The sequence below is a fragment of the Ovis canadensis genome, chromosome 13 (genome assembly GCF_042477335.2).
Source record: "Ovis canadensis isolate MfBH-ARS-UI-01 breed Bighorn chromosome 13, ARS-UI_OviCan_v2, whole genome shotgun sequence".
NCBI classification, from domain to species: domain Eukaryota; kingdom Metazoa; phylum Chordata; class Mammalia; order Artiodactyla; family Bovidae; genus Ovis; species Ovis canadensis.
In genome coordinates this window covers 36,877,565-36,897,896 of record NC_091257.1, presented here as the reverse complement: position 1 = coordinate 36,897,896, position 20,332 = coordinate 36,877,565, and the positions used below count along the sequence as shown (strand labels likewise).

Genomic DNA, 20,332 nt, shown 5'->3' with positions numbered 1-20,332 from the left:
CAGACCTGGAAATCGGGTTTCCAACAGCCTTTCCTATAGCTTCCTTGTCATGATGGCAGTGCTCCTGTGGTTTCCAGTCTAGAACTGCAGAAGAACTGGGATGCCAGGGAGACTAAACCCCACTACGATTTCTTTTGGAATGTGTGTGGGGGCAGACGGTCACAAGACCCAAGAGGAGCAGGAAGACAATAGATACCTGATGGCCAGCTTAGAAGCAGAAGCCCAGAGAGAGGAAACAAGCCTGTAGCAAGCACATTTCTTCTTTGGCTATAAGGTAGCTAGTACATCAACACTTTCATGTGTTTAATTAGCTATCACTACTGTCTTGGGGGCTTAGGAGAATATTTTTTCCTGAAATTGCAGTGGAAGCTTATTTGTCTCCTTAATCCACTCCAGTACTAAGTAAATCCTGGAAAATCCTATGGACAGAGGAGCCTGGTAGGCTACAGTCCATGGGGTCGCAAAGAGTCGGACACGACTGAGTGACTTCACTTTTCACTTTCACTTATCATGAATTCTTTGCTTTCTAGAAGGAATGTAGGAACTGTTTGTCAGGTTCTCTATGGGTTAGAATCAGTTAAGAAAGTGTTTGCCTTTATTGGGTCAGGAAGCTCCCTGTTCTTTGCAAAGAACCTGAAGCATCTTTGTCATCTCACACAGGCTCTGCCCCATCACTTAGTTCTTTTACTGAATTGTGCCTCTAGAGCCCCTGCTGTGCAGCATCTCTTTGTAGGATAGCAACAGTCATCTGATATTAAATTGCAGGTCAATACTTAAGTAAGAACTGAGTGAGGTTTTACATTTTAATTCAAATGTATAAACATATGCCAGTACCAAAAGTGCTTTTCTAAGATGGTTTAAGATTGATAAGAGATGAAGATGCTACATGTCTGTAATTACCAGCAAGGCCATTTTATCAGGAGGCTTTATAAGAACTTCTGCTTACACAATGACTATCACAGCCATAATAACAACCACTTAGTGAGCACTGCCGTGCATGAGGAACTGTGCCAAGACTTTGATCATTTCCAGTTCTCACAGAATCCACATACAGATTCCCATTTTGTAGATGAAGAAAATGAGACTGAAGAATCAAACTCCCCAGTCCAGTCTTTCTGTTACAATCTGCTGAGTCCCTCTTAAAGGTCACTCTCTCGTTATTGTGTCAAGATTTTAAATGAAATTTTTAAAATATAGGTCAAAATAGGTTATCATTAGATTTCAGATCAATGGATCCAGTGCTCTTGTGGGAGAGAAAAGCTGAGACCCTGAGCCTCCACTGTTTTGAGCTGAAGAAACTTTGAATTTCTGTAAATGGTGTGGGTTAGAGGGTGGTCATGGTGGTCTGGGGAGGTGGCTGCCATTTTATAGACCCTCAGGAGACACTATCTAACTCTATAATTCAATGAAATTCAAATACAGAAGTTCCTTATCATGGAGCTGAGGTTATTATTTTAACTCTGCCTTTTCTTTTAAAAGGTCTTTGATTGAGGGATTGAGGGAATAGAGTAGAAAGCCCCTTTCTCCTCCATTCAATACTGTGTACTTATGGGAGAAGGATGTGTTTACTTACACTCCTCTGCCTGCTCGGCTCAACCTTTACATGCAAAGTTTGTACATATAATAGGATTTAGAAAGTGTTTAAGACTGTTTACTCAGATTTAAAGTGAGAATGATATTTGTATTCTACCTGTGAAGTAGTTGATATTCCCCTAGAGTCAAATCACTTAGAATAATACATTTGTTGTCCCTATGATATGAAATTTAACTGTGGGTCTTGAAAAACACAGGAAAGCAAGAATGTCTCTTGGTTTAGTAGGTGAGGCCACAGCATCTCCATGAAATACAAAACTATGTCTCCCATAAGACTTCAGTAAAATGAAATTCATCTGTAGAGAGTTTAACTAACAGAATTACCTTTTCATAATGTGAAATGTCTCTTTGCACTATATTAATGACTTATTAATTTAAAACAAAATGTGTTGTCACATGTGTATCTGATTTCCCTAGAAACAATACATGTTAGCATCTTGGCTTTTCATGTTTCCACCAAAATCAAGTCAACTTTCTGATGTCTGTTAGAGAACCAAGAAACTGGGACAATTACAGTTCAAAGCTTTTAATTTCTACCTCCTTTCTGGTCAGACATTTTATTAGAACATTGATCAATGGGCCAGATGGAATCATTTTTCTTTCAGAAGCTGACTGTCCTTTATACCTTTGGAGATGTGAATAAGTAGGCTGGGAAGAGATTCTTTGTGACTAGCCGACTAAATTTCCACCTCGGAATAACTGAGAGTTCCAAGGTGAAGAGTATTATGGGGGCAGTGGTCTTTTCTTTCTCCCCCAAGTTCAATGATCATGAAACAGGAAAAAATAATTTCTCATAATATCCTCCATTGTCACATAGGTCAGAAAAGGAGTTGGGAGTTGGGCCAGGGATAAAAGGCTTCTTTTGCCACATGTTGCCTGGATAACCTTGGACAAGTTACACGTATCTCCAAATCTGTTTTTTTTTTTTTTTCTATGTAAAATTGGGGTAATGAAATCTACCTCAGAGAGCTCTTGCAAGTGATAAATTAGATATGATATGTAAAGGGCTCTGTTGAAGAGCCAGTTCAGAAAATACTAGTTCTGTTTGGTCCTCCTTCAGTTTTAAAGAGTGATTTAAGAGTTTAGGGTGATATCATTGTTAATTCAAAACAATGAAACAAGGTTAGAGTTCTAAGAAGGCCAAATCAGTAAGAAATTTATGTTAAGAAGCATTTAGGTCAGAAGGGCATATTCACAAGGTTCCTGAACCCATCTAACCACCTATCTTATTGATACTGTTATCAAAAAATGATTAAAAACAGCTCATCTGACTTATTATTGTTACTATTTTTTTGTATCTTCAAGGATGTACCCTTGGCAAATGTTTCTAATGTAATTAAAGAAACTGGAGATATTCTATCCTGTTACTTTCCCCTAAAGATGGGTTTGAAATGAAAACCTCAGTAACATTATTAGTTTTCATCAGTCTTATCAGAGGCATGAAGAGCAGTACTTCTAAAGTTAAGTTAAACAAATTTTAGCTGCCATTTTAAGTTTTATAAATAATGTGATTTGTGTAGATCTGTGATGAAATTAGAGTGGTAAGCTTTCCCAAAATACCATATTGGTAGTCAATTCAATGTGTATAAGAAAGAGGTATTCATCAGGGGAAACCAAAGACATAATGCTCTTTTCAAGAATGATATATGTACTTTCTTAACATTAATAAAAACTTATCAGTAGACAAAATTTCCATTCTATCAGAAAGAGAAAAATCTTAAGGATAAATAAATCACTAAAAAAATATTGGAAAAATATTTATTATCCTGTAATTCCCTGATGTGACTTACAGAAACAATGCTTTTAGAATTTAGTATTAAAATAGGTATATTAGGTTTTGTTCATTTCTAAGTACAAAAAAGATCTTCACGACCCAGATAATCACAATGGTGTGATCACTCACCTAGAGCCAGACATCCTAGAATGTGAAGTCAAGTGGGCCTTAGGAAGTATCACTACGAACAAACTAGTGGAGGTGATGGAATTCCAGTTGAGCTATTTCAAATCCTGAAAGATGATGCTGTGAAAGTGCTGCACTCAATATGCCAGAAAATTTGGAAAACTCAGCAGTGGCCACACGACTGGAAAAGGTCAGTTTTCATTCCAATCCCAAAGAAAGGCAATGCCAAAGAATGCTCAAACTACCACACAATTGCACTCATCTCACACGCTAGTAAAGTAATGCTCAAAATTCTCCAAGCGAGGCTTCAGCAGTATATGAACTGCGAACTTCCTGATATTCAAGCTGGTTTTAGAAAAGGCAGAGGAACCAGAGATCCAATTGCCAACATCCACTGGATCATCGAAAAAGCAAGAGAGTTCCAGAAAAAAACATCTATTTCTGCTTTATTGACTATGCCAAAGCCTTTGACTGTGTGGATCACAAGAAACTGTGGAAAATTCTGAAAGAGATGGGAATACCAGACCACCTGACCTGCCTCCTGAGAAATCTGTATGCAAGTCAGGAAACAACAGCTAGAACTGGACATGGAACAACAGACTGGTTCCAAATAGGAAAAGGAGTACGTCAAGGCTGTATATTGTCACCCTGCTTATTTAACTTGTATGCAGAGTACATCATGAGACATGCTGGACTGAAAGAAACACAAGCTGGAATCAAGATTGCCGGGAGAAATATCAATAACCTCAGATATGCAGATGACACCAACCTTATGGCAGAAAGTGAAGAGGAACTAAAAAGCTTCTTGATGAAAGTGAAAGAGGAGAGTGAAAAAGTTGGGTTAAAGCTCAACATTCAGAAAACGAAGATCATGGGATCTGGTCCCATCACTTCATGGGAAATAGATGGGGAAACAGTGGAAACAGTGTCAGACTTTATTTTGGGGGGCTCCAAAATCACTGCAGATGGTGATTGCAGTCACGAAATTAAAAGACACTTACTCCTTGGAAGGAAAGTTATGGCCAACCTAGACAGCATATTAAAAAGCAGAGACATTACTATGCCAACAAAGGTCCATCTGGTCAAGGCTGTGGTTTTTCCAGTAGTCACTTATGGATGTGAGAGTTGGACTATAAAGAAGGCTGAGCTCTGAAGAATAGATGCTTTTGAACTGTGGTGTTGGAGAAGACTTTTGAGAGTCCCTTGGACTGAAGGAGATCCAACCAGTCCATCCTAAAGGAGATCAGTCCTGGGTGTTCATTGGAGGAACTGATGTTGAAGCTGAGACTCCAATACTTTGGCCACCTGATGGGGAGAGCTGACTCATTTGAAAAGACCCTGATGCTGGGGAAGATAGAGGGCAGGAGGAGAAGGCGACAACAGAGGATGAGATGGCTGGGTGGCATCACCGACTCGATGGACATAGGTTTGGGTGGACTCTGGGAGTTGATGATGGACAGGGAGGCCTGGTGTGCTGCGGTTCATGGGGTCGCAAAGAGTCAGACACGACTGAGTGACTGAACTGAACTGAAGGCAGAATAGTCAATAATAGCTATTCTGGTTTCTTCATAAGATTGTGGTGATGATAAAATTAATCATAAATATGGAAACTTTTATCAACTCTAAAATGCTTTTATCAACAATGATAATACTGACAATAATGATAAAGCTCCATCATTTAGAAAATTGAAAAAAATGTGTTTTCTGATGAATATCTGATCCTCTGTGTACCTATATTTAGAGATTTATATTTTCTTTTAAAAATAATGCTTAAGACTTAATTATTTAATAGCTTTTTACATGGGACATACCTAAACAGAAATAAGCCTTATTAAGATGGAATTTCTAGTCCATGTGCCTACTTAATGACACTTGGAGTGCTTCTCTAATGTGAAAGTTTACTACAAAAGAATTTCTTGAGGATGACTAAACTGGTGTTTTGAGATTATGACTAAATACAGATCATACTATTCACTTCTGTCCTACAAACTATCCTATCCAGCAGTTTCTTCTCACTAAGAATTGTTTTAACTTTCACCAGAGTAGTAAAAGGAATGAATACATTTGGGGTCAGTTGGATTTGATGTCTTTTACTCTATCTGCTCACATTGCCCTTGGCTCCACAGGTGTCTGTCTGTGGTTTCCATGCTGCCTGCCATCCCTCAGTTCTCAGTCTTCACATCTCTAAGTAATTGCATTTCACTAAGGACCATCATGGTGGAGGGTTGGCTTTTTTCTAGTTTGTTAACTCACCTATTGAGGAATTTCAGATCACTGTTGTCAAAACATGAAAAGCTTGCTGCAGAGTCACTGGGAGTCCTTTGCTCAGTGCTCAGTCTGGCTGTACATGGATAATAAAGGCATCCATTTCACTTCATTTTCAATATCTAATTGAAAGTTTCTCTTATTGGCCAAGTCCAACCAAGAATGATACAAAAAGAAGATTTTTCTGGATAACTAGTTCCAGCTTTGGGCGGGAGTGTTGACGGAGCTGAGTTGAGTACAGGCTGGCACAACAATGGTGGGGTGAAGATTTACTAAATTCATGTGTTTAAAGTGTGCAGAACTACAGTACCTGGCACATAGCCTGCGTGAATGTAAGGAACATGCAAAAGACCTGGCCTTCCGAAACAAAAGTAGAAAGACTGTTAGGGGGGAATAAACCGAGATTAAAGGACAATAAAATGAGATGAAAATGCAAGCTGAGAGGGAAGTGAACATGGTAATATAAGGAAGAAATTCCAGGACAGATTTCGATAGAATTAAAAATTTTAAAAATTTAACTATAATTGATTGATCAATATTGTATTAGCTTCAAGTGATAGAATTAAAATCTCTATTGGAGGCAATAAAGAATAGATTTGACATTGCAGAAAAACATATGAAATGGAGGCTACATTTAGAGTTTGTAGATTCAGTAACAGAAATCCATCTCACATTAGCTCAAGTGAAAAATGAGAATTTATTGGTTTGCATAAAGCTACCTTCAGGCATAACTGGCTCCTAGGCTCCACAGTGTCACGAGGACCCCCCTTCTTTCTCTATCTTTTGGTTCTTCTTCCTTCCCATGACTTCATTTGCAGATCAAATCTGTCTAGCTGGTCTCAAGGCTGATAATTCCAAAACTAAATCATCTTCACTGTGGCCGATCCCAGAAGAAAGGACAGCAGTTGTTTTTCCCCCAGCCTCAGATCCATCAGTGACTCTGACCTTGCTTGTTTATGTGTCTGCCCTCTGTTTAATCATAGTTTCCAAAGGGTTGGGGTATCTGGTTGGATAGCCTGTCACGTGGCCACTCCTGTCACCAGAAAGGAAGGCTGCTTCTGATAGCCTCACCAAATAACATGGAGGGAGGAAGGGAGGGACAGTTTCCAAATAAAAAGTACCTGGAAGATTTTTGGGTTTCCCATTGGTAATTAATTCACCTGCAATGCAGGAGATGAGGGTTTCATTCCTTGGGCGGGAAGGTCCTCTGGAGAAGGAACTGGTAACCCACTCTAGCATTCTTGCCTGGGGAAATTCCATGGACTGAGGAGACCAGTGGGCTACGGCCCATGCCGTCGCAAAGAATTGGAGATGACTTAGTGATTAAAACAACAACAAAAGGTGGATTAAAAAAAAATAAAGAACACATGTCCACTACAAAGGAACAAAGGAGTAATTTAGGAAAATGACACAGATTCATAGAAATGGGCAAAGAAGTGAATTCACTGGGGGAAAAAAAAGGCAAGAGAAAGAGATCAAGCATGTAAAGTAATAATTCTAGGTGCTCCTGAGGAAGAAACCATAGTTGGTCTTTTTGAAAATATTACATACTGCCAAAATATACAGCAGTTTATCTTGAGTACAAACTAAATGTATAAATGTGATATTAATGTCATAATTGTTGTGTTTTAACCTATATAGGACCTATAGAAGATAAGGATGAAACTTCACTGAAAGTTATAATAAGAGATTTAAAGAAATGGAGAAATATACATTTTCCTCCTGGGAACAGACTAAAATATTATTGAGATATAATTTTCCCTAAAATCATTTGGTTGGTTTAGTGCAGTGTTCATTAAAAGTCCATTTGTTTCCTTTGTGGAACTTATTAGAATTAGTCTAATGTTCATTAGTGAGAATAACTAGCTTAAATTAAGAAAAAAATTTGAAATAGAGTAATAAAGGCAACTTGGGTTTAATGAATATAAATCCTTATGAGTCATTCATTTAAGAAATATGTGAGTGAGGCAGTGAATGTGAAGTCCTTAATATGTACCTGGTACATAATAAACAGGGCTTCCCTGTGGCTCAGTGGGTAAAGAATCTGCCTGCAATGTGGGAGACCTGGGTTCAATCCCTGGGTTGGGAAGATCCCTTGGAGAAGGGAAAGGCTATCCACTCCAGTATTCTGGCCTGGAGAATTCTATGGACTGTGTAGACCATGGGGTCACAAAGAGTCAGACATGACTGAGTGACTCTCACTCACTCACATCATAAGCTGCCTAAAATGACTTCTTATTTCTCCTCCTTTTCCCCTCTTCTTCCTTCTTCCCTCTTTGCCCCTCCCCTTTCATTGCTCCTCCCTCCGCCATGTTTTTCATTCTCTCTTGTCCTCTGAGGACACGATAGGGAACAAAACATTAAGTAAAACGAGGTAAAATAAATCATAGGCCCTCAGGCCTGCACCTGTCCTGGGTTGATGACTTTTAGGAACCCCTATCTTTCTTCTTATTCAAAGCAGTTTTATATAGAACACCATTTTGCCATGAGAAGACTGCTGGAGAATAGGAGCGCATCCATTGTTCCAATTCAGTGAGCATTTAAGGTTTGATTATTCAGAAAACACTGCATTTAGGGTTTAGATTATTCAGAATATATATATATATATACACCCCCCCACACATATGTATATATATACATATATATGTATATACATATATATTTTATATAAAACTGAATATATATATATTCTGATACACACACACACACACATATTCTTCTGCATAACATTTTTATTCTTTCCTGGTTCAGATGGGCTGAAGAAGGGAGAAAATGCATAGTGCAGACCTTTGAGAAATGTCAGATGAGTTTCCCTCAGCCCTAAATCACAGGTGAGGTGGAGGAAGGCGAGTAGTCTGCTCAGGGCACATTATCTCTGCACCACCCCAGTTCAGACATCCTTGCAGGGAGCACAGAGCAGGAGCCTGTGGCTCTGTGCGCCTCAGCATCAGCCCCTGTTCCCCAAGCCTTGGTATCCTGGGAGATCTGTAGTGACCAGGCCCCTGGGCTTTTCTCCTGTGTGGCTCCATGGTGTCCGCTTGTTTGAATGTGCAGCTCATGTCAATCTTAATATTTGTTTTGAGTCACATATGCCGGCCTCTAATTTGCAATTTACATGGATGGTGGGGCCCCATTCATTGTCCCAGTCCTGCCGCCTCTGTGCTGTTCACCTCGCTCCACGCAGTCATTAGGCTGAACAGCATATAATTAGGAAACCCATGTAAAGCATAGATTTCTGAGAGGTTGCAGCTCTTTTCAAAAAGTAAGGGTTTCCATTTTTACACTCATTCTTTTGTAAACAAAAAGACATTCCCCCCTATGGCTTTCATCTGAATGTAGTAACTTAGAAACAGTCTTGTAGGTGGGTAGTAATTTTGGTTTGTTTTCACCTGAGAGTCCGTTTTTGTTTACACAGCTTGTGTTTAACTCTGGGCAGCCTGAGGTTGATTGGCCATCATTTGTAGATGAGTGTGTTGCTTTTTGAAACCAATCAAAATTGGCTTATTTTAAGTCCCTGAAGATTTTAAATTTACCCAACCAAATAACTCAGTTTTCAGCTTATATCTTTTGCTACCTGTGCACACAAAACTGACTTAAAATTGCTTGCTAAGCCTATGAAAATAGAAGCAATGAAGAAAACAGCTGTTCTTGCCAAAATTATGCTAATTATATTTAAGCTCTGTTCACTTGTCAGACAGGGTCATGATTATAAACATAGTTTAGTCAGTGGTGAAGCCAATGCAAGATCTTAAATAGAAGTGTATAGACATGCTTCATTGAAATAAAATAATATAATGCATTAGGGAGCCTATGGAAGTATTAACACATTATCATTCCTTATACTTGATATTATTTTTTAAAGAAGTAAAAAAGTACATTTTTTTTAACACTGTAGGGTTATAACAAGATACATTACTATTATCTAGAACACTGATTTTTAGTGGTCAACTGGGGAATTCATTAAAATGCAGATTTTTGGGCCCCATTTAGCAAAATTATATTACAGAGAATTGAGGATGGACCTCAGGAATCTAAATTTTTAATAAGTACTCTAAATGATGCTATTGCAGAAAGTTTGCAGGCAACATTAGAAGTACTTGTTTTGAAGAACTTCCTAGAAGTCCAGTGGTTAAGACTCCATGCTTCCACTGTGGGAGGGTTCAATCCCTGGTCAGGGAGCTAAGATCCAGCAAACTGTGTGATGCAGCCAAAAAAAATTTTTTTTTTAAAAGGATTATGTTTTGGGAAATTTGTGGGAATTCCTTAGGACTCCAAGCTTTCACTTCAAAGGAGCGGGTTCAATCCCTGGTCTGGGAACTAAGATCCCAAGATCCCACAAGCTGCACAGTGCAGCCAAAAGAAAAGAGAAAAGAAAAAGAAACACCTATTTTGTATAAATGCAATTAATTGTGCATTCTTTATAAATGTTCAGTTGTACATTTCTGTGTTCTACCTTTTATGTCTTGAAAAAGTGAAGACAGGTTTTAAAAATGACCATTACTACATGCTTTGCATTATAAATGTAATAAAATCTAATGTAATGGACAAGTTGACCAGCCCACCCACTGGTGAATTTGCCAAACAGAGCTTCATCTTTTCAGTTCATGACTGGTCTCAGGAAATAGAGAAGCAGGTAGACAGTGAGATGTTGCCCATTAGGGGTTATATGAGTTGGCTTCTGGTCTCTCCTCCCATTTGTCAGTCAAGTTATTCTGAATGACAACTGTCACCTGAAGCATATTTGGCAAAATTGATATATATATATTTCTCTTTAAATCTCTATTCTCTATACTTTGGTTTGATTGTATCTAATGTGCATTCAGAGGACAGCTATTTCTTGTTTTTTTTTTTTTTTTTTTTAGACAGCTATTTCTTAATGTGAATCCTTTTGTTATTGGAGGATCAAGTCATTGCAATGATATTTACTGGAATAAAATTATTAGCACCTATCACTAGGCCTCCCAGATAGGGGCATATGAAAAGTCCAATCAGGAAAGGAAGAGAAAGGTATGGTTGGGAGTGTGCAAGGTAGAGTTCCAGAGTTTCACACACCCTCACCCCAGGAAATGACTTTCTATATTTGTGTACTGGAGCTTATCCTGTAATCACTGGGACTCAAGACTGTGTGATTGACAAGTTAATGACCTCGATTGAGGACACTCTGTATGTGAATATGCCTATATACATTTATCCATAATGACATGCTTTTAAGGGTAGTGTATGTAAAATCCTATAAGCTTGGTTTTGTGCCATGGTATTGGAATTATATTTTTTATGTTGTATGAATTCAGTTCATATGCAGTAATGTCAATGAGTCATTGGTATAGTAAAAAGAGAATATAGTTATCCAAATAAATGTTGCACATAATGAAAATTTTTTTAAAGTTATGATCAGTGACTTTCTTAGATGATTATGGTGAGGATAAATTACATTAGGGACATTAAAACTAGCAGCTGTATGACATTACTCATTTCCTTTTTCTTTTTTTCAATCAAAACTGTCTCTTCCATCAGATTTTTTATAGAAAAGATGTACAGGACACCCACATGTATAACGCAGAGCTTGACAGACCAGACATCAAGATGGCGACACAGATCTCCAAGATCATAAGCGATGTAATCTCTCTTTCTTATTTTGAACAGAATTGATTTCTTATTTTGGTGGAAGACAAAGCATGGCTTTGGTAGTTGGGTGATTAATTTAATTAGTGAAATTTATCAATCTGAATTAATGACGTCTCAATTTTTTATCTGAATTATCTCTTTGTGTAAATTATTTAGATATGTGCAGAAACTGATCAAACTTGACTATGGCTTGTGTTGTAATACTTAAAAAAAAAAATACTGCTCAGGCCTAAGATAACATTCACGTGTTTCAGCCAGAGAGTCAAGTTTGTCATTCATCTGGTTCCATAATTACCTCTCATCTTGTCCCAGAGAACTTCACTTTGGCCCGTTTTCCATCTTGTTGCTGTTAACTGTGCAGTTCTTGTTAGTTCGCATTTACCCATGCACATTTCTTGTGCACCATGGCTGTTTTTCTCTTCCCTAAGACATCTGTCTTGGCAAATACCATTTTACTTAAACGTATCTTACATTCTGGTTTAAAAATGATGACTTAACTTGAACCAAATGATTAAGTAGCATAGGCTGTACTCATCTTAAAAAAGCAATAATTATTTACTAAATTCAGCTGCATGTTAACCAGATGTGTTTAGATCAGTTACTAAGACTAAACATAAAAGACAGATGTATGCAGAATTCGGGGTCTTAATTATCTAGAAATTCCTCCTGGATATAATAAACACAATGATGATGGTGACTAGATTCACAGACTCAAACTTAGTAATTATTTTACTACAAAAAACCATTGTTTTTATAAAATCAGTTTCTTCTTAGCAGTCAGCATTTTAGAATTTGGTGAGTGGTCGGGAATATTTTTTTATGGGCTGACGGTCTATTAATTTTATTTTGGCTATTGTCAGTGTAATTTTTCACTGGAAAATAAAAATATCTGACATTTTCTTATTCATTTTAGGCTGAATACAAGAAAGGGCAAGGAGTAATGAATAAAGAGCCTGCTGTAATTGGAAGACCAGATTTTGAACATGCTGTGGAAGCTTCTAAACTTTCTAGTCAAGTAAGAATCTAGCGATATTTCACAATGATTTTATTCAGAGATTTTGTTTCTAGCAGCACTGAAAAATATTTTACTTTAGATAATGTCTTTAATGGCAAGAATATACATAGATAATGTTCCTGTAACCATATCAGATAGGATTACAATAATTGTAAATTTCACTAAGGGATAAAATATGTCGTTTTGAGCATGAAACTAAGTGTTCTTTTCTTCTGGCTCAAATTCTAGCTTTTTCCAATGAGTTCAGCCATTTTGTCACATTTCTTAGAATTTCTGCAACTTAGCAATAGTCATATCAATTAGATTAGATTAGATGAATAATTAAATTTCTATCTATATGTTCATAAACAGAATTTTTAACTTAGTAAGAAAAATGACAATTTTCTCAATGTTTAAGTCTTTAATCACACATTTGAAACTAAGTAATGACAATAAAGAAAACACTGAAATCATTAAAAGGATCTGAAGAAGTGTACAGACATTTGGCTGAACATGTCAATAGATAAAAATTACAACTTTCCCCAAATTAATACTTAACTATCATGCAATTTCAATTAGAATCCAGTAATTTTTTTGAAGTATGGATAAATGATCTTAGAGTTTGAATGGCAAGGAAATGCCTGAAAATAGCCCTCAAAAGTATTAAAGACCAGTGAAGGGGAACTTACATTGTGAGTTACTATAACATAGTATAAAACCACTGAAATTAAATCAATATGGAATTGATATATAAGAGATAAAATAATCAGTAGGTTAGACTAGGGAATCCTGAAATAGACTCTAATGTGTATAAGAATTTAATATATGATAAAAGTTTTGACTTAAGTCAGTGGGAAAAAGTTATATTAGTTAATAAATGGTGCTGACATAACTGGCCATCCTTCAGGGTAAAAATAAAATTGGACCTGAATCTTAAACCATCTACAAAATAAATTCCAGATGGATTAAAGATATGAATGTAAACAAAAAAATAATTTTAAAATCTTAAAAGAAAATCCAGGAGACTGTATATACCACATAGGGATATATGTGGTCTATACAGAGGGATAACCTGAGTTATTCTTAAAATTGGAGATCCAGAAGCTCCAAAATAATAATTAGACAGGCTTGACTATATAAAAATTAACACTTCTTTTAATGGAAAAAGGTAACATTTGTAAAGTCAACAATGATAGCAAATAGTAATTTTTACGCATGTATATAGTGTTTTCAACTTTGAAAATGTCCTTTCTTCAAGTTGCAAATGTCTTAATTGGGTTACATTTCAAAACGGAGAAACGTAAATGAGGAGAACTATAAAATCTAACTGAAAAACATAAAATAGTATCTGGACAATTGAGAAGACCTGCTGTGTTCTTAGCTCTGGAGGGCCTGAGAAGGGCTGTGATTCCAAGCTTTTCTCAGTCCAGACAACGCTTGCTGAAGTGGGTGTTGACACGTACCTGGTAGGTAGCTCTTCCAGTATCGCTTTAGATTTTCTGACTTAGGATTTCAGCCTTTTCTGGGGGCACCGAGGTCTATTGGTGGTATAGAAAAGCTGTGCACCTTGGCTGGGTAATTAATAAAAGGGCTGTGGAGCTGGACCCCTGAGCTCCTGGTTTTGCTGCTGGCTCATTAAGTGACTTTGGACAGGTGGCTTAATTTCTCCATCTGCAGTTTCCTGACCTGTAAAATGACATGGAGCAGTACTGCTTCTTAGGGTTGTGGTGAGGATTAAATGAACTACTGTGAGCAACTTAAAATACTGCCTGATCCATAGAAACACTGCATCATTTCCCGGGAATAATTTTACCATAGCTATTCAGAAGAATTTCCCACTCTGCCTTTTTTTTTCTTTTTTTAATGAATTCATGCACAAAATGAAGTGTAGTAAGACTGGCCCTTAGATTACAGTCTTAAATTTTTTTCTTCACAGTCTTATTTGAGAGGCCTTAGAAAAAGTTTTAGGGGCATCCCAGGTGGCTCTGTTCAGTTCAGTGGCTCAGTCGTGTCCGACTCTTTGCGACCCCATGAATTGCAGCACACCAGGCCTCCCTGTCCATCACCAACTCCCTGAGTTCACTCAAACTCACATCCATCGAGTCGGTGATGCCATCCAGCCATCTCATCCTCTGTTGTCCCCTTTTCCTCCTGCCCCCAATCCCTCCCAACATCAGAGTCTTTTGCAATGAGTCAACTCTTCGCAGGAGGTGGCCAAAGTACTGGAGTTTCAGCTTTAGCATCATTCCTTCCAAAGAACACCCAGGACTGATCTCCTTTAGGATGGACTGGTTGGGTCTCCTTGCAGTCCAAGGGACTCTCAGGAGTCTTCTCCAACACCACAGTTCAAAAGCATCAATTCTTCAGAGCTCAGCTTTCTTCACAGTCCAACTCTCACATCCATACATGACCACAGGAAAACCATAGCCTTGACTAGACGGACCTTAGTCAGCAAAGTAATGTCTCTGCTTTTGAATATGCTGTCTAGGTTGGTCATAACTTTTCTTCCAAGGAGTGAGCATCTTTTAATTTCATGGCTGCAGTCACCATCTGCAGTGATTTCAGAGTCCCCCAAAATAAAGTCTGACACTGTTTCCACTGTTTCCCCATCTTTTTCCCATGAAGTGATGGGACCAGTGATGGGATCTTCATTTTCTGAATGTTGAGCTTTAAGCCAATTTTTTCACTCTCCTCTTTCACTTTCATCAAGAGGCTTTTTAGTTCCTCTTCACTTTCTGCCATAAGGGTGGTGTCATCTGCATATCTGATGTTACTGATACTTCTCCTGGCAATCTTGATTCCAGCTTGTGCTTCTTCCAGCCCAGCGTTTCTCATGATGTACTCTGCATACAAGTTAAATAAGCAGGGTGACAATATACAGCCTTGATGCACTCCTTTTCCTATTTGGAACCAGTCTGTTGTTCCATGTCCAGTTCTAACTGTTGCTTCCTGACCTGCATATAGGTTTCTCAGGAGGCAGGTCAGGTGGTCTGGTATTCCCTTCTCTTTCAGAATTTTCCACAGTTTCTTGTGATCCACACAGTCAAAGGCTTTGGCATAGTCAATAAAGCAGAAATAGATGTTTTTTTCTGGAACTCTCTTGCTTTTTCGATGATCCAGTGGATGTTGGCAATTGGATCTCTGGTTCCTCTGCCTTTTCTAAAACCAGCTTGAACATCTGGAAGTTCGCAGTTCATGTACTGCTGAAGCCTGGCTTGGAGAATTTTGAGCATTACTTTACTAGCATGTGAGATGAGTGCAATTGTGTGGTAGTTTGAGCATTCTTTGGCATTGTCTCTCTTAGGGATTGGAATGAAAACTGACCTTTTCCAGTCGTGTGGCCACTGCTGAGTTTTCTAAATTTGCTGGCATATTGAGTGCAGCACTTTCATAGCATCATCTTTCAGGATTTGAAATAGCTCAACTGGAATTCCATCACCTCCACTAGCTTTGTTCATAGTGATGCTTTCTAAGGCCCACTTAACTCCACATTCCAGGATGTCTGGCTCTAGATGAGTGATCATACCATCGTGATTATCTTGGTTGTGAGGATCTTTTTTGTACAGTTGTTCTGTGTATTCTTGCCACCTCTTCCTAATATCTTCTGCTTCTGTTAGGTCCATACCATTTCTGTCCTTTATCGAGCCCACCTTTGCATGAAATGTTCCCTTGGTATCTCTAATTTTCTTGAAGAAATCTCTAGTCTTTTCCATTCTGTTGTTTTCCTCTATTTCTTGGCATTGATCGCTGAGGAAGCGATCCTTGTTATTCTTTGGAACTCTGCATTCAGATGCTTATATCTTTCCTTTTCTCCTTTGCTTTTCGCTTCTCTTCTTTTCACAGCTATTTGTAAGACCTCCCCAGACAGCCATTTTGCTTTTTGCATTTCTTTTCCATGGGGATGGTCTTGATCCCTGTCTCCTGTACAGTGTCACGAACCTCAGTCCATAGTTCATCAGGCACTCCATCTGTCAGATCTAGTCCCTTAAATCTATTTCTCACTTCCACTGTATAATCATAAGGGATTTGATTTAGGTCATACTTGAATGGTCTAGTGGTTTTCCCTACTTTCTTCAATTTAAGTCTGAATTTGGCAATAAGGAGCTCATGATCTGAGCCACAGTCAGCTCCCGGTCTTGTGTTTGTTGACTGTATAGAGCTTCTCCATCTTTGGCTGCAAAGAATATAATCAATCTGATTTTATTGTTGACCATCTGGTGATGTCCATGTGTAGAGTCTTCTCTTGTGTTGTTGGAAGAGGGTGTTTGCTATGACCAGTGCATTCTCTTGACAAAACTCTATTAGTCTTTGCCCTGCTTCATTCTGTATTCCAAGGCCAAATTTGCCTGTTACTCCAGGTGTTTCTTGACTTCCTACTTTTGCATTCCAGTCCCCTATAATGAAAAGGACATCTTTTTGGGTGTTAGTTCTACAAGGTCTTGTAGGTCTTCATAGAACCATTCAACTTCAGCTTCTTCAGCATTACTGGTTGGGGCATAGACTTGGATAACCATGATATTGAATGGTTTGCCTTGGAGACCAACAGAGATTATTCTGTCATTTTTGAGATTGCATCCAAGTAGTGCATTTTGGACTCTTTTGTTGACCTTGTTGGCTACTCCATTTCTTCTGAGGGATTCCTGGCCACAGTAGTAGATATAATGGTCATCTGAATTAAATTCACCCATTCCAGTCCATTTTAGTTCGCTGATGCCTAGAATGTCGACATTCACTCTTGCCATCTCCTGTTTGACCACATCCAGTTTGCCTTGATTCATGGACCTGAATGCAATATTGCTCTTTACAGCATCGGACCTTGCTTCTATCACCAGTCACATCCACAACTGGTTATTGATTTTGCTTTGGCTCCATCCCTTCATTCTTTCTGGAGTTATTTCTCCACTGATCTCCAGTGCCTCTTTCAGTATCCTATCATTTTGCCTTTTCATACTGTCCATGGGGTTCTCAAGGCAAGAATACTGAAGTGGTTTGCCATTCCCTTCTCCAGTGGACCAAATTCTGTCAGACCTCTCCACCATGACCCGTCCATCTTGGGTGGCCCCACACGGCATGGCTTAGTTTCATTGAGTTACACAAGGCTGTGGTCCTAGTGTGATCAGATTGACTAGTTTTCTGTGATTATGGTTTCAGTGTGTCTGCCCTCTGATGCCCTCTTGCAACATCTACTGTCTTACTTGGGTTTCTCTTACCTTGGACATGGGGTATGTCTTCACAGCTGCTCCAGCAAAGTGTAGCTGCTGGTCCTTACCTTGGACGAGGGGTATCTCCTCATTGCCACCCCTCCTGACCTTCGACGTGGAGTAGATCCTCTAGGCCCTCCTGCGCCCGCGCAGCCACCACTCCTTGGACATGGAGTAGCTCCTCCTGGCCGTCGTCCCTGGCCTAGGGAGGTGGGTAGCTCCTCCTGGGCGCTGCCCCTGACCTCGGACGCAGAGTAGCTCAGGTGGCTTAGTGGTAAAGAATTTGCCTGCCAATGCAGGAGATTTGGATTTGATCCCTGGGTTGAGACAATCCCCTGGAGAAGGAAATGGCAACCCACTCCAGTATTCTTGCCTGGGAAATTCCATGGACAGAGGAGCCTGGTGGGCTAAGGTCCATGTGGTCATACAGTCAGACACGACTGAACTGACTGAGCATGCTTTCAATTTTTTTTATAGGCAGACTTAAAAAAAAATCTCAAATTATTTAACATCTGAATGATCAGATATTTAAGCAGATTTTAATTTGCAAGTTACATTGTATATGTCATCTTCGTTTTTAGTGAACTTTTTGCTGATCTCATGGTGTATAAACTCATCAGAAAAGGGAGAAACTGGGCAGATGAATATTCAGAACTTCTGGAATGAACTCAGTATGATCTTTTGTATTTTCAGGTGTGTTGACGAAAAGCAGTGGCAGAAAGTGTAGCTTCTTATTTTCATTGACAACTTTGAAGATCATGTATTCCCTTGGTCCTAAACTAATGACAGATAATGAATACAGGCTCACACAAAGGCAAGCAAATATGCAGAAGGGAAATAATTTAGGAATGTAGTAAGCTGGGAAGCTAGGGGCAGAGTGCAGGATGCCAGGGGGAAAGGGCGAGACAGGATTGTGAGAGAGTAGGCGATGATGGACAGTGCCTGTGGTGTGGAGAGATAAGACACCCTGATGACAAGACACAAGGAGAAAGCGAGAGGGCACAATTCTCCCATTTATCTGGAAACTGAGCTCTGTGGGACTGAATCCAGAAAAGGTAATGAATGGAAACAAAACTCACTGCTCTGTTAACTTGTTCAGTAGCTTTGCTTCCGTAGTTGTAAACTTTCCCTTTTGAAAGTCTAGGGGGAACATAAAATAATGGCCAAGTAATGAAAAGAAAATCAGTAAACAATAAAAGTGAAACCTCATCTGCCAAGATAAAGAGATATATTTACAAGTATCTTAAGTATTAGGGCAGTAGTTATTGAAGTCATCATCTTAAAAAAAATTCTTCTGAGTGGTTGTTTTGGTAACATGTTCATTTATCATCTTAATTTATGAATTGAAATGTGTTTTTGTGATGAATGAAATACCTTTAGTTTTATAATATCAGAGAAAATTTTATATTTATAATAATTAGTATTTGTTCTGAAATTGCATGTGATGTATTTAAAAGAGTGGGTTTTAAACCTAAACATTACTTCTTAGATTGCTGTTAAAGCTGAATAATAAGTATTGTCCTTCAATTGTAAAGGGTATTAATTGGCTTGAAGGATCTCCCATTCTGGGCAAGCGCACACCCTTCCAACCTCCTTCCCCCAAACTTTTGGTTTAAATGTCACATCCTTAACTTGCTGATTTAAATTATATTGCTCTTTTCCTCTTTATTCTGCTTTTCTTTATAGTTCTTAACACAGTGTGTATTAGTCATATTTGTGTGTATTTAATATCTGCTTCACTACCACTCAACCGGCTCTGTGGGGACAGAGTTTAACGGCAGTAACGGCACAGATTAGGCTTTCAAGAAATATGTAGAGACTGATTAAACACATTTCTCTAGATCATTCACATTTGATACAAAGTCAGTAAAATGTTATTTTGTGATGAAAATTAGGGCAGGGTATATTTTGTGTAAAATTCGAACTTGGACACACTGATTTTATGATGATTATTTTTTTCTATGTGAAAATCTGTTTTTACTCTCCTCCTCAACAGCCTTTACTTCAGTTTCATCCAAAATTGAAGGCAGTTGCTCCCATGGATGTGTGGCATTGTGTTGTTGTTTACTTTTCATTTTCACTGGTAATTAAGTGATCCAGGTTCCCATTTCTTTCCTATCATTTGCTTCTGTGGCTCTGATGAAATGCTTTCATTCAGGGGGCTGCTCTGTTTCTGCTCTTCTGGCCCTTTGTGAATCTGAGCCATAGGTGATGCCATGAAGCCCAGTACGCCTTGGTGCTGAAAGCTTTGAACTACTGAGCTGAGAAATCAGACTTTAGCCATTTAAACACAGCCCTGCCTGGATGCGGTTATGTGGGCTGCCGTCTGTGGGGTCGCACAGAGTCAGACACGACTGAAGTGACTTAGCAGCAGCAGGTTAAATTCAGTCATTGCGGTTGAGCAATTTTAGTGTTTTCTCCTAGTTTGAACCTCTGAAAGTTCTGCTAAGCCTGTGAAACTTCCTTACTAAAGTTTTTTTTTTTTTTTTTAAATCTTTAATTCTTACATGCATTCCCAAACATGAACCCCCCTCCCACCTCCCTCCCCAGAACATCTTTCTGGGTCATCCCCATGCACCAGCCCCAAGCATGCTGCATCCTGCGTCAGACATAGACTGGCGATTCAATTCACATGATAGTATACATGTTAGAATGTCATTCTCCCAAATCATCCCACCCTCTCCCTCTCCCTCTGAGTCCAAAAGTCCGTTATACACATCTGTGTCTCTTTCCCTGTCTTGCATACAGGGTCGT

General features: G+C 38.7%; 1 protein-coding gene across 3 annotated transcripts in view; it reads left to right on the top strand.

Moving 5' to 3' along the window:
• NEBL (nebulette) overlaps positions 1-20,332 on the top strand; it is a 376,628-nt gene that overhangs the window by 279,127 nt on the left and 77,169 nt on the right. Inside the window, exons 6-7 of one of the 3 annotated variants that reach the window (XM_069547397.1) lie at positions 11,273-11,374; positions 12,297-12,398. The exons of the other annotated variants lie outside the window; for them this stretch is intronic. Of the exons in view, the coding sequence (XP_069403498.1) occupies positions 11,273-11,374; positions 12,297-12,398 (204 nt within the window). The remainder of the gene's footprint in view (positions 1-11,272; positions 11,375-12,296; positions 12,399-20,332) is intronic. 3 annotated transcript variants of the gene reach the window in all.